Source organism: Erythranthe guttata, chromosome 5 (assembly GCF_056151865.1).
Source record: "Erythranthe guttata isolate IM_541 chromosome 5, IM_541, whole genome shotgun sequence".
NCBI classification, from domain to species: domain Eukaryota; kingdom Viridiplantae; phylum Streptophyta; class Magnoliopsida; order Lamiales; family Phrymaceae; genus Erythranthe; species Erythranthe guttata.
Genome location: NC_142537.1, coordinates 16,558,205 through 16,572,113, shown reverse-complemented (window position 1 = coordinate 16,572,113; position 13,909 = coordinate 16,558,205). Strand labels below are relative to the sequence as shown.

Here is a 13,909-nt window from a genome sequence, read left to right as displayed (position 1 = left end):
TTAAAAGGTCTACATGTCCAAATCAAATGAAGTACTCCATGACACGAGTTTAAAATGTCTACAAGTTCAAATCAAATCAAGGCTCCTTGATACGAGCATAAACTATCTACATATCCAAGTCAAATCAAGGCTCCTTGATACGAGCATAAACTATCTATATATCCAAGTCAAGTCAATGCTCCTTGATACGAGCATAAACTATCTATATATCCAAATCAAATCAATGCTCCTTGATACGAGCATAAACTATCTATATATCCAAATCAAATCAATGCTCCTTGATACGAGCATAAACTATCTACATATCCAAGTCAAATCAAGGCTCCTTGATACGAGCATAAACTATCTATATATCCAAATCAAATCAATGCTCCTTGATACGAGCATAAACTATCTACATATCCAAGTCAAATCAAAGCTTCTTGATACGAGCATAAACTATCTATATATCCAAATCAAGTCAAGGCTCCTCGATACGAGCATAAACTATCTATATATTCAAATCAAGTCAAGGCTCCTTGATACGAGCATAAACTATTTACAAATTCAAGTCAAATGCTCCTTCAGTACGAGCTTAAACTGTAAATATTTCTCCTTGTCCACATGAGTATAAATTGTGCACGGCATCCCTCAAAAGGATATATTTTGAACTACGTTATGACTTGATCCCTTTATAGGGTACGTAGGCAACTTTGAATCTCTCTAAGTTCAGTCATGATTTCAAAAGATATATGTTCTTTGCTAGATCAAGCTGCAATCGAAGTTGAGCAATTATCGAGACTCATCCACTCCAAGATGCATTGTCCGTGAACAAGTCTCGAGGGGGCATTTGTAGACGCATAAAATTAATTAATTGGTTAATTAAATTAGCCAATTAAATTGTGTCTAAATTAAATTATAATTTATCTTGCAAAATAAGTCATGGAGATAATTATCAATTAATTATTGGCCAATAGGATTGTTTCTTCTCTTCCAAGTTATAAGAGATAAATATCAATTTAAAGAGAGCCAATCAAATCGCGCCACGTCATCAAGTAGACTTTAAGTAGGACTCTTATTCTACCACTATAAATAGGGACCCTCCCTACACAATTCAAGAGAACAACTCAATAAAAACCGTAGGAGAAAATTCTCTCTACAATATTCAAGTCGTTCTTCATCAAATTCAAGGCGTTCTTCATCAAATCGAAGGAGTTCATCAAATCGAAGGTGTTCTTCATCAAATCAAGGCGTTAAAGCGTTTAATTCGAGATTACGGTGCTAAACCCTCGAATTAACGTTATTAACATCAAATCAAGATCGAAGGAAGATTGAAGGGCCAAATCCATCAAGAACTCCAAGATCTTCAAGTCAAAATCCGTCAAAGTTCAGCGTTCGATCCGAGATTCAAGTCGCAAGACCCTCGGAAGACGTTATTCAAATCCAAATCAAATTCGGAGAAGATCAAGTCAACGACTCGTCTCCGAAATTCAAAGTCAATCATATATTTTTCTTGAGAGAATAATCAGAGGATTAAATTAGAGTTTGTAACCCGCAATATTTTATTTTAATTCAATAAATTATCTTTGTGCAAGTATTTTCTTGTTTGTTAAATTCGCAGATAAGAATTTGTTGCTACAACTACCATTATCATTTTATTATACTATTATGAGATTATTAATGTACTAGAGTTTTTTAACTCGACATATTGGTTTGATTGTGTTATGATGTGTTTTAAGTATTTTATCAAAACCCTAGATTGAAATTATGAGATTATTAATGTACTATTTTATTGGTTATGTTGGTATACTTTACGTTGGTTTTGTTCTCAATGTTCTTGTCATTTCAGTGGTGTATTGTTTGTAACACAATTTCATATCACTACTATAACCGTAATATACTATCATAACAGATTAATGTACTATATTGAAATTATTAATATACTATGTGGTTGAATAATACGGGATCCATAGTCGAATTAGATCAATAAGATAGTCTATTACATGATATAAGGAAAATTACCCTAATTGATTAGTATTTCAAACAAACATATTATTCAGTTTCCATTTATATTATTATTTTTTCATATATATTATTATTTACCCTAATCGTTTTCATATAATAAGGAAAATTACCCTAATTGATTAGTATTTCAAACAAACATATTATTCAGTTTCCATATATATTATTATTATTATTATTATTATTATTATTATTATTATTATTATTATTATTATTATTATTATTATTATTATTATTATTATTATGGTTTTGATGATTCTTCGGCCCATAGTCGATTAACGAGATCCATAGTACAATTATACCAGTGGGATAGTCTATTAAATGATATGGGATAGTATATTAACACAGATGTAATTCGACTATGCATCTCGTTAATCAACTATGAGCCGAAGAATTATCAAAACCCTAGATTTGAGTAATCCTAGATTTGAGTAACCCTAGATTGGAGCAGTGACGGCGGCCCATAGTCGATTAACGAGATCCATAGTCAAATTATATCAGTGGGATAGTTTATTAGTATATTGTCGGTTTCGTTGGGCCAAATTACGTGAGTTTGCCAGAGATTTGCTGCCCAAGTATTTCAAGCACAACAATTTCTCCAGTTTCGTTCGGCAACTGAATACTTACGTGAGCTTTTGCTAATCGAATCCTTCGATCTGTAACGAGGAATTTTGGTTTTTTTTTTTCGGTTATTGATTGAGTTGCTTATCTGATGAATTTTTAGGGATTTGGGAAGGTTATGCCTGATCGGTGGGAGTTCTCCAATGAATGCTTTCGAAAAGACGAGAAAAGGCTGTTGTGCGAAATCCAGCGCCGGAAAATTGCTACGACGCTGCACCACATCGGACGGTGTCTCCGTCGGACTCCGGCGAGGAGCAAGTACTTTCCTCATCTAATTCCCCCGGCACCGTCCGCGAGATCCGTATAAATTTCTGGTTTTGAGAGGTTTGCAGATTTTGGGGTAGTGGGTTTGTGGGGATAGTGTTTTAACGGAAAATATGGTGGGATTTGATATTATTTCAAAAGGTAAAGTAACGGGATTTGTGGGATTTGATTGAGGGTACTTATGTAATTTAGAAAAGTTTGGGTTTTTATCAAAATGACAAATTTAAGTTTAGGTCTACCCCTATTATTTGAATGTCTAAGGGGGTTATATCTAATAGACCCTAATCAGGAAGACTAATACACCCTCCCACTCTTTGTTTTTCCATTTTCGTTTTTCATTTCCTTTTTCTTTTCCTTTCTAATACAAAGTTAATATCGGGTTTGTAATTGTCTGTAATTGTGGAACTAATTTAGGGTTGTTGTTTAGGTGGAAATTGGGTTGTTATTGTTTTTTAATTGTGTATGATATATGATTAGGGATAGAGTTTGGTGAGTTCAAATATCACATTTTCGGACAATTTTTTTGATTTAATTGGAAATTCAAGAAATTAATTTAAATATTACTTTTGAAATTTATATATTCATCCAACTTTGGAAGCTTCAGAAAAATAAAAATTATATTTAGGATTTTCAAACTTTGAAACTTAAAAAACAAAATCAAAAAAAAATATAATAATAATAATAATAATAATAATAATAATAATAATAATAATAATAATAACCAATAATAATAATAATAATAATAATAATAATAATAATAATAATAATAATAATAATAATAATAATAATAACCAATAATAATAATAATAATAATAATAATAATAATAATAATAATAATAATAATAATAATAATAATAATAATAATAATAATAATAATAATAATAATAATAATAATAATAATAATAATAATAATAATAATAATAGTGGCAGTTAAATTTGAAATCCGTAGAATTGTTTTTTAGAAGTGGACTTCAGCAAATAAATAGATTGTTCGGAATTAAATTTGTAGTTTTACATTTAATTCAAATTTTAATAATTGAAAATTAGAATTGTAGAAACGGTACATATTTTTAAGTTACAATAAATAAATTACAAGAGAAGAAATGGAAATTCTAGAAACCAACCACCAGTTGGTGCCGATGTGATTTTGCCTTATTTTAAGGGGTAATATTGTCGTTTCAAGTTTTCTGTTAATGGTGTTAATAGAAGCTAACTTAATCAAACCTTAAAGGGGTAATGTGCCCAATTTGATACTACAAGGGGGTCATGTGCCAAATAGTGAAACCACAAGGGGGTTAAGTGCTATTTACCCTTTTTTTTTATATAATTTATATATAGTTAAGAACTTAAAGATATTAAATGCAAATATTATTTAATTTAGAAAATAGATATCAGCTTTAATATCTACGGTGCCAAAAAGAAACAATCGCAATTTGCTAAACATAAATAATGGCATATTTCCTTTATAAATACCCCAATTACTCCTCTAGATTTTGCATTGCCTTATTATTCCTTCCTTCTCTCCCCTCTCTCTCTCTCTCTCTCTCTCTCTAAAAACATAGAGAGAGAAAGAAACCCACATTGTACGGATCCAGTTCCCTAATTACCAGAGAGAAGAGAGAGAGAGCCGAGGGGAGAGGGGCAAAATTAAATAAAATTAAATAAGAAAATGGCATTGAATTTCAAGCCTTCGTTTGGCTTATTTGCCACATTTGCCCTTGTTTTTGCGATATTTGCTCCTGTTGTTCGCGGCCATGGCAATGGCGGTTTTGCCCCCGCTCCTGCTCCCACCAGTGACGGTTAGTTTTTTTTTGATTCGGAAAATTTGATTATAATGTTCGTAAATGTGACTTTTTTTTTTCTAGAGAGAAATATACTTGAATTTTGTGCAATGTTTGAGAAAAAAAAATTGTTGACGAGGAAATGCTTGAAAGATTTGGGTTTGCCTTTTGTTCTAAATTATAAGATCTTGTATTTATTTATTTTTTTCTAATTTAATCTTGTTTGGATGAAAACAAATCAAATTAGAAGCCACAAATATTTTCCTTTTGGGAATAGAGGATTCGATTGGCTCTGGTTTTAATGGTTTTTCGATAATGATCTCATAATTCCTAATTGATTAATAAGCTTTAAGAAATTTAATTGTTTGGCTAATAGGGATATATGAAAAGCAAAAGGAACACGAAGAATCGTTAAAATGTGAAATTACGGAAAGCAAGTAGCTATGGAGAAATCCGTATTTAAACCGGTCTTTTGTGTCGTAGACACAATTTCGATCGAAAGATTTTGATTAAACAACTATACAATCCAAACAATAAGCCATTTGTGTCGTCGTTGTTATTTAAACCGGTCTTTACATTGAACTCGTGTTTGTCCCAAGAAAAAAAATCATATAAAATGGACTTATTCGTCGAATATAGCATGTTTCTATGCTTCATATTCCTAATTTCGGTTACCTTTTGGAAAATTATTCCGAGGATAGGTGTATTGTATGTCTTTTGCTTCTTTATTACATTTTCCATTTACTGGTTAAGGTAATTTTTTGAACGGCTGAGCCGTTTTCTTAAGCATATCCAAATATTGTATACTTCTGCTTTTAATTATACGTCTATTCTAAATACTATTGCATCTTAATTTTTATAAGTGTTGCCGAATGATGTATTCGTTTTGTTCCCTCGATATATATAGGAGCGTAATAGTTGGAAGTTGCTTTATTTTGTCTAGTTATGTGGCGCCCGTTGCTTAAACTCAATGCTCGGGTTCACACACCTAGTAGTGGCAGTGAAATGTTTTGCTAGTTTGCATGCAGCACTCGTAAACTTTTTGCTAATGTATTAGTGTACGTTGGGGTTGACCAGGAACTGCGATTGACCAGGGCATTGCGTACGGGCTAATGGTGTTGGCTTTGGTGCTCACGTATCTCATCCACACCTTTGATGCTCCGTCGAATTTCTGAGTTTGTAAAAATGGAGAATTAAATTAATCACTTTCATTTTTTCGTGTTCGGTTTTCGTGGTTTTCAAGATTTTGATTAACTGGAAACGAATCTAGCTCAGAGGAAACATATTGTGTGGCCTCGACTTTTGATTTCGGATGCATTGAAGCTGGATGATTTATTTACTCTTACCGTATTGATAAAACTACTTGCAAATATTTTTTTTAACAGACATATTTATTTAATGGCAACATGTATTGGTATTTCGTTTCATGTTTACGTTTCTTGAATTGGATTGCAGGTAGGTAGAAATAGGCAATAAATATCCTAAATGTAGATATGTGTAGGAAATAAACATGTTTAGCTGACAAAATATGCAGTGTTCAATACTATTTCATTAATAAGTTATTCGAAATATATTTTTTTTAACTGTTCAAGAGTTATAAGATAATGATCAAGGGAAATAGGATTTAGAGTGTGTTTGACTAAGCTTATAAGTTGTTTAAAATACCTTTTAAGCTCTTTGAAAGTGTTTGGTAATTTTCTTTAAAAATATCTTACAAATTAAAAAAATAAGTTAGTGAAAGTAAATAAGATCTTTTAAAAAATGTACCTCTATCAATTCTAAAAATAAGAAGTAACAGTTTTTCAACTATTAAAACAACTTATCAGATGTAATAGCTTATCAACTGATTAAAAAAAGTTTAGTCAAACGGGCCTTTAATATATATAACCCGATGAAGTTCTACTGTTGTATTATAAAACAAACCCTATTTTGTAACATTTTTTATGAAATGATGAATTTGAATATTAAAAGAAAGATAATAAACAATTTATGTATTTACTAACAAACACATTTATAAGTAAATATACATAAATGCATATTCAATGCAATCATATCATATTTTCCTATATATGGAAAAAAAAAAAAAAAAAAAAAAAACATGATAGCAGAAATGTATGTTACAGAGCAGAATAACAAACTGCATCAAGATAATATGATGTAAGTATCATCAGAAAGTTTTCTATTTTCATGCTTCCAAAGTTAAAGAGCTGCATTTGCCACAAAATCTCGACCGTATAATCTGGGATGAAATAAAATTTTACGGGATACAACAAATATAGTTCAACTAGTAATTAGCTATCAATTAACAAGACGAATACTCCAATATTACTCGATATACAAACTCCCGACATAATTAGATTTGCTTCTTTTCACTTGATTCTGCTTTTTCCTTGCTCTGTTCTGCCAGAGAGAACTTCTTCACTTTCTGACAAGGAAAAAAAATATTTCAAAGAGAGAAATTCGGAAAATGTTAAATTCAGTTTTGACATACAAAGTTAGATAATATAAGCTGAAGTCGTAAAAAATCAAGATTCTAGTATGACCAGTTCTCGTAAACAAACTTAACGTGCATGAGAATTCATAACAAAGGGTTGATTGAGATTCCAGAGTTAATTGGGTAGTATGTTAAAGAATGATTAATCCCCAAAACTTTCATTGATCTAGTTTAAGATGTAACCTAATCTAATAGTTGATTGAATCACACAACATACCTTGTTTTCATAAAAAATATTTGACGAGGGCAAACCAATAGGCCTTTCTATGATTGATCCCACTAAATCACTAGTGACCAACTACGGTTAAGACTGCCTAACGGATAAAACTATACCCTAAACTTAGTTTTCCCTTACTAGGACAAAATCGGAAATAATTTACGATGACCAAAAAAGTGTAGAATATAATTTACCATCCAACCCCCATCTACGAATGTGAAACTCGATCATCCCGATCGGCAACTCTAGAACCAATATGAATAGGCATCAAGTCAAGCGAAAGTCCCGGTAAAAAATCAAGTGATCCGAACATCCGCAAAGCAAACTAAAGCTTAGTCTTCTCCAGTTAAAAACCGCGGGAAACACGAACCAGTTGAATTTCATGGTTCCATGTACATAAGAATAAATATAATTTTGTTTTCAGCCAAGATTACATATTTATCTGCACTAGATTTAGTAAACTAAATTGATTTTTACCACACAGAAGAAGTAAAATCTGTATCCTGACATAAAACCCTCAGCAACTGATTAATGAGGTCACAATCCAAAGAATGTAGCAACTAATCAACCACAAGAAACATACTAATTGGAATTTAGAGTTAACAAATGGGGGAAAATTCAAAATAAAAAAAAAAATAAAAATTAATAATAATCATCGGAATTTGGCGGAACTATGAAACAAATGCAGATTGGGGGAATTTACCTGATCGACGACGCATTGACGCAGAGCTTGAAGGAGGGAAAGGCATTTGTCTTGATCGTAAGGCGATTGAGCGACGCAGTTGAGCAGATCGATTGCTTCAGTGCCGCAAACAGCCTGCTGCTGCGATTTCTCCATTATTTTTTTTCTTCCTTCTAGGGTTTATGATTTTTTTAATTTGGGGGTTTTAGGAATGTTAAAGGGAATTGAATATTTCCACTGACCACCAAAGTGGAACGCCCACAGTTTTTTTTTTTTTTTGCTACCTAGTTTTCTTTTTCTTCTTCTTCAAGAAAATCAGAAAATAAATCTTGTAGATATTTTTTTTTTTTTTGAGAAAATAAATCTTGTAGATATACAAGAAAAATTAAAGTGAACTATCCAATTCTTGTGCAGAAGATACTGCCATAAATTAATAACATCAATTAAATAATAGTTCTTTTCGGTCCTGACTCACTGAAAACATATTAAATTATTAACTCGATAATTTAATAATATCGATAATTTAATAATATTGCTAAATTAATAGATTTTTTCTAGTCTCGACTGTATTAATTTATAGAGGTTTAATTGTACTTGTAAAAACTTATATACATCTTATATCGTTGTGCAAATTACAACCAAAACCTAAGATAAAGTTAATTACGAAAGAAACCATTATCATTGAGTAATTACAATCAACTATGAACTCTGCATTGTCTTGCGGAAAAATTCCTCACTTAATAGATAAATTTAATTTTATAAGAGTAGATGTTTAAGACGATACATAGTTTAGGAAATGGCTATAATTTTTTTCACACGTAAAGGGTATTTTTGTAATTTAATCTTACCTCATGGGGCTGACCGTAATTTACACTAGCAAAATTATGCTTTATTTTCTGACAAATCAAAATGGCGCATAGTTTGAATAATGTATAGCCAATTTATTGTTTTATTTTGGGTGCAAATTTAGACTGAATGGTCTGTATTAATAGGAAAATCGGATGTCATAGAATGATTGACACGTGAATGATTTTAAAATATAATTAGAATTCTAATAATTGGAAAAAAAAAAGGAAAATGAAAACCTCAACAGAACACATAACCCCTCTAACCCTAATTAGAATCAACATGATTTATTAAGAGTTAAGACTTAAGAGTGCCACATGCCAACAAATTAGTGGAATCCGATTTATATTAAATATCGGCTGATCCGCTAATCTCTTTTATCATATGTTTGAATCATGGAATTTGTTTTTCTTTTTAAATGAATATATACACAACCAATAATATAGATATCCTGGATAAACGTACATTTCTTATATGATTTCACTTGAAATCTATCATGGTGAATTTTTTAGATAAAATGATATCTTCCAAACTTCCACAATGGAATCTGATAAGTGAGATTCACTAGAATTTCAAGAAGCCAATATTTGGTCTTATAAATTTCTCCCGCGCTCAAGTCAAAATTCTACATTTTAAAGGTGTGAGAATTTTTTTTGAAAATAATTAAAAAATTTAAGAGTGATTTAACTCTAATTATGAGGATTAGAGATATTTATAGAAGTCAATAGCCTCATTGTGGGCTTGAACTCTATGGAGATGGGCCTTTATGGGCCACCACTTTGGTTTTTGATTTTTGGGCCTAAGTTTTTCAATAAAGAAGCCCATTTGAAGAGTTGTGGCCATCAAATATATAGATTGCTAACTGACAAGGCTAAGACCTCGTTTGGCTGGGTAGATTAGCTATTGTTAACTATATAATTGAATTTTGTTTGATGTTTGATATTGCTAATAAGTTGTTGGGTCGATCTGTAAATATTATGTGATAATGATTTATCTTGCATTTTAAAGAATTTTTTTATCAGACGTACTGAAGTCCAATGAAATAATTATATTTCATTAGATTATTTAATTTTATCTTGACTAATTTTATCTTACATACTGACCAACTATACCTTACCAGTTACCGTATAATCTCCTATACTAAGGCCCCGTTTGGTTGGCAAGATAAGATTAACCAAGAGAAGATTAAATAATCTAATAAGACCCAATTATTTTATTGGAGCTTGAAACGTCCAATAAAAAAAACTCATTAGAAAGCAAGATGAGCCATGATTATATAAATCTGGCGAGTAACAAACATCAAATTAAGTCCAACTATTTAGTTAATTATAGCTTATATTGGCAACCAAACGGGGCATAAGAAAAGAAAATTGAGATAATTGTGAGATGAGTAAGGAAAGATTATTGACAAGAGGCACAAGAAAGAGCATGGGAGGCAAGAGGCCATTAATAAGGGAACCACACATTGGAAAATTAAAATTATTAAATAATAATTATATTAAAAAATAAAAATGAAAATAAAAATTTGCAAATAGAGACAAGTAAAAGGGAAATTGGCCAGAGTGAGATTCAGTGGGCCCAAAAGAGATTTCTACATACCGGGAGCATCACGGTCATGCCACTCAGATGCTCTTACAACCACCACACACTATTAAACCTGCACAATCAACCCTTGCTTGCCACGTGTCAATTTATTTACTTTTATTTTAATTACAAATGGGATTCAAATACTGAAATTATACTTTAAAATAATATAATTATCCTCCTCTCCACTTTTAATAATTCAATTTGGTTTTTTTTTTTTTTTTTGCTTTAACACATGACGCCTTATTTTTGTATTGATTTTTCTTTCATGTTGTGAATAAATATTAAATTTAAATACACATTAAAGATGGTATAAGTTGTCAAAAATTGGATGGAATTATTTACTTCCTTAAGTGTTGAATTTAAAATTTTGCAATAAAAAAGTCAAATAATTTATACTAAAAATAATGTTTTTATTATTAAATTAAATTTTATTTAATTCTGCGTAGTTTATATATATATATATATATATATATATATATATATATATATATATATATATATATATATATATATATATATATATATATATATACCAACAACATTGAATATAAAAATAATATTACTAAACTCATCAAAATATTTAATTACTTCAAAAGGTAACCAAATTGTGAAAAAAAAAAGACAAGAAAATATATTTTCTCAAAAGAGACGAATAAAATGGTAGAGAGAACAATAATGAACTTTTAATATTTTTTTGAAGTATAATTAATTTTTACCTATTTTTCTCACCAACTATATATATATATATATATATATATATATATATATATATATATATATATATATAAGGGTAAATTACAAAGACCCCCCTGAGGTATGGTCAAATTACAAAAACACCCCTCTTGTTTGGATAATTACAACCACCCCCTCAACTCATCAAATTTAGTGGAATCTTCGAGATTATATGGAATATTATCACTTTTGTACCCGTTTTATCCCATTCAAACTCTACATTATGAAGCAAGATGATCATAATATGTGATTTTTAGTTTGTATATATCAGTTTGTGGTGCATCGGAAACTGTATTTTTACACAAAACGAGTACAAACTAGAGCACATTTTACGGAATCTAGATGATTATGTTGAATTTGGCACCATAAGGGTGGAGGTGTAAGAAAAAATCATAGTTGAGGGGGGTAGATGTAATTATCCAAACAAGAGGGAGGTTTTGTAATTTGACCATACCTCAGGGGGTGTTTGTAATTTACCCATATATATAATGACAAATTCCAAAAAGGAAAAATGGCAGGTGCAATTTAGCCGCCCCACAGCAGTTCCTTGCTAACAGAGGCTGCAGTGATGGATGGAAATTGAGATGGGTCAAGTGGGACTGCTGTCCCTGTACTTTTAGGTAATAGGGAACTTACCCTAATTTATCTTAGTGCACGAATTAAGAGTCAAAGTCCGATGGACCGGATCCAAATAATTTTTATATAATTTCAATTTCAATCTTAGAAATTGAAAAACATTGGAAATCGGAATGAAAATAGTTGTTCTAAAATCGTAACTTTCAGATTGGAACCGGTGGAAAATTGAAAATTTTGTTCCAACTTTCACCCCTAGTACGAATTATGGTAATTACTATCGATTTTCTGATTATGATTATTGTTATATACAAGTATCTTGACAACCAAACGCGGCCTATGTGCATATAGACTAGTGTTACAGGGGTTAATTTATCACCGAATTTTTCCCTCCGTACGGCCTGATTTGCCCACCAAACCAGTCAGCCTTCCTCACGATTTTCTTCGCACAAAACGCACAACACAAGTCTTTTCAAGCCAACGTAAACGAACACAAGAGTATGCAGCGGAAAACAAACACACAAGCACGTTTACGGGCAATGCCCAACCTTTATATTAATTCCCACAACGAATACAAAGGAGACTAAGGTGCACACACAAAATCCTCACTCAGAATTGCCCAACAATTGCAATCTGAACTCTCATATGCTAGATGATACTAGATGCCTCGGATTTGTGCACTCATAGCCCAATAAATACAAGGAAAATGTAGTTTTCACACAAAACTACCTAAGGACACATGGCAGCATACAAACATGACACTTGGCTAACTATTACAAGTAATAAGGGGCAGTTTTCTTGCATTTCCAGGCCTCAACCGCTCCGTAACTTCCCTCAAATCCGCCCAAAAGGCTGATTTCCGAAGCCCAACTTGACCGGGCGCGCCCGTGCGCGCCAAACGGCCCAAACAGCCCGGCCGGTTGCTAGGCAGCCCATCTGCCTTGCCTTTTCCGCACGTTTGCTTGCCTTTACCGATTACTTGCCAGTTCTTTGCCCACACGGTCAGCGGCACACCCGCTCATCGGGCTGCCTTGCTTGCCTTGCCAATTTTTCCCACACTTGTCAAGTCGTGGTCGATTTCCCTCGAACGTTCGTTTGCCCACGTTATCGGCCGCGTGGCGATTATTGTCCACGCTTGTCCGCATTGCTGCCGAGCAACGCCCGTGCCAGCCACAAGTACTTTCGATCACCGTTCCCACTTGAATCAAGCCGATCCTTGCTTTCTCGGCCAAGCACCCCGAATGCTTGCCGAACGCCCGACCACTCATTGGCCGGTTGTGTGGCTGCCTTGTGCCAATCCCCACTTGGCACCATTTATCGGTCATGACTCGGCCACACTCGAGTCATTACCGATATCACCGATTAAGGGGGTAACAGACCTCCCCCACCAACGGTGTTCGATGCCCTCGTCGAACCGACACCATCGGCTTCAGCTTTCCCTCGTTTCCACTTGTCTTGCCACCGTCTTCGATTGTGCTTGATCAGCAGCACCACATCGAATCCCAACTCCCAAGTCTGATCCCACGAACTTCCCAAAAATTCTTTCAGCCCTCGGAAAAACGAACGCCAACCACGTTCAAACGGCAGCACCCAACCACAAGTGAAAATACTAGTTTTTGGCACAACTAGTATTTTATCTCGATTGCCCAGCCAATCAAGAAAGGAGACTTCCAGCCCACGAAAATCACCCAAGCACGGCTTCCATTTCATCAACAACAGAAACCAGCCCAATAACAAACCAACATGCCACATAAATTCAGAAAATACCACATTTCGAACCTACAAATTATGCCACACACGGCAGAAACTTAGAGCAAAAGTAAGGCCACAATGCCCATTCATAAGCCCAAATGAATACCTTAACTTGCCTTCGGCTCTCGTCACATTTCTCGGCAATGCACGTACAAGCAAACCAGCCCGAGAATCCACCGTCTTGTTTCTAACGGCTGCAATTTGGCTCGATGACTTCTCGTCGTTCGCTTCTGCCTCCAATTGCACTGCAGCCAACATAGCCACCGGTTTCTTTCCCGCCTTTGCTTTCGTCACGTACGAGCATTCGACGAAGCATGGACACTCTTCGTCCATAATCATCAACCCTCCGAGAAACGGTA

At 33.1% G+C, this 13,909-nt stretch overlaps 1 protein-coding gene across 1 annotated transcript; it reads left to right on the top strand.

Moving 5' to 3' along the window:
• The first annotated feature begins 4,339 nt into the window (after positions 1-4,339).
• Positions 4,340-6,250, top strand: LOC105955092 (arabinogalactan protein 41-like). The gene is made up of 2 exons (XM_088817813.1): positions 4,340-4,685; positions 5,745-6,250. Exons 1-2 carry the CDS (start codon positions 4,556-4,558, stop codon positions 5,840-5,842), a joined length of 228 nt encoding a protein of 75 aa, XP_088673939.1. The 5' UTR covers positions 4,340-4,555; the 3' UTR covers positions 5,843-6,250.
• The last annotated feature ends 7,659 nt before the right edge of the window (positions 6,251-13,909 follow it).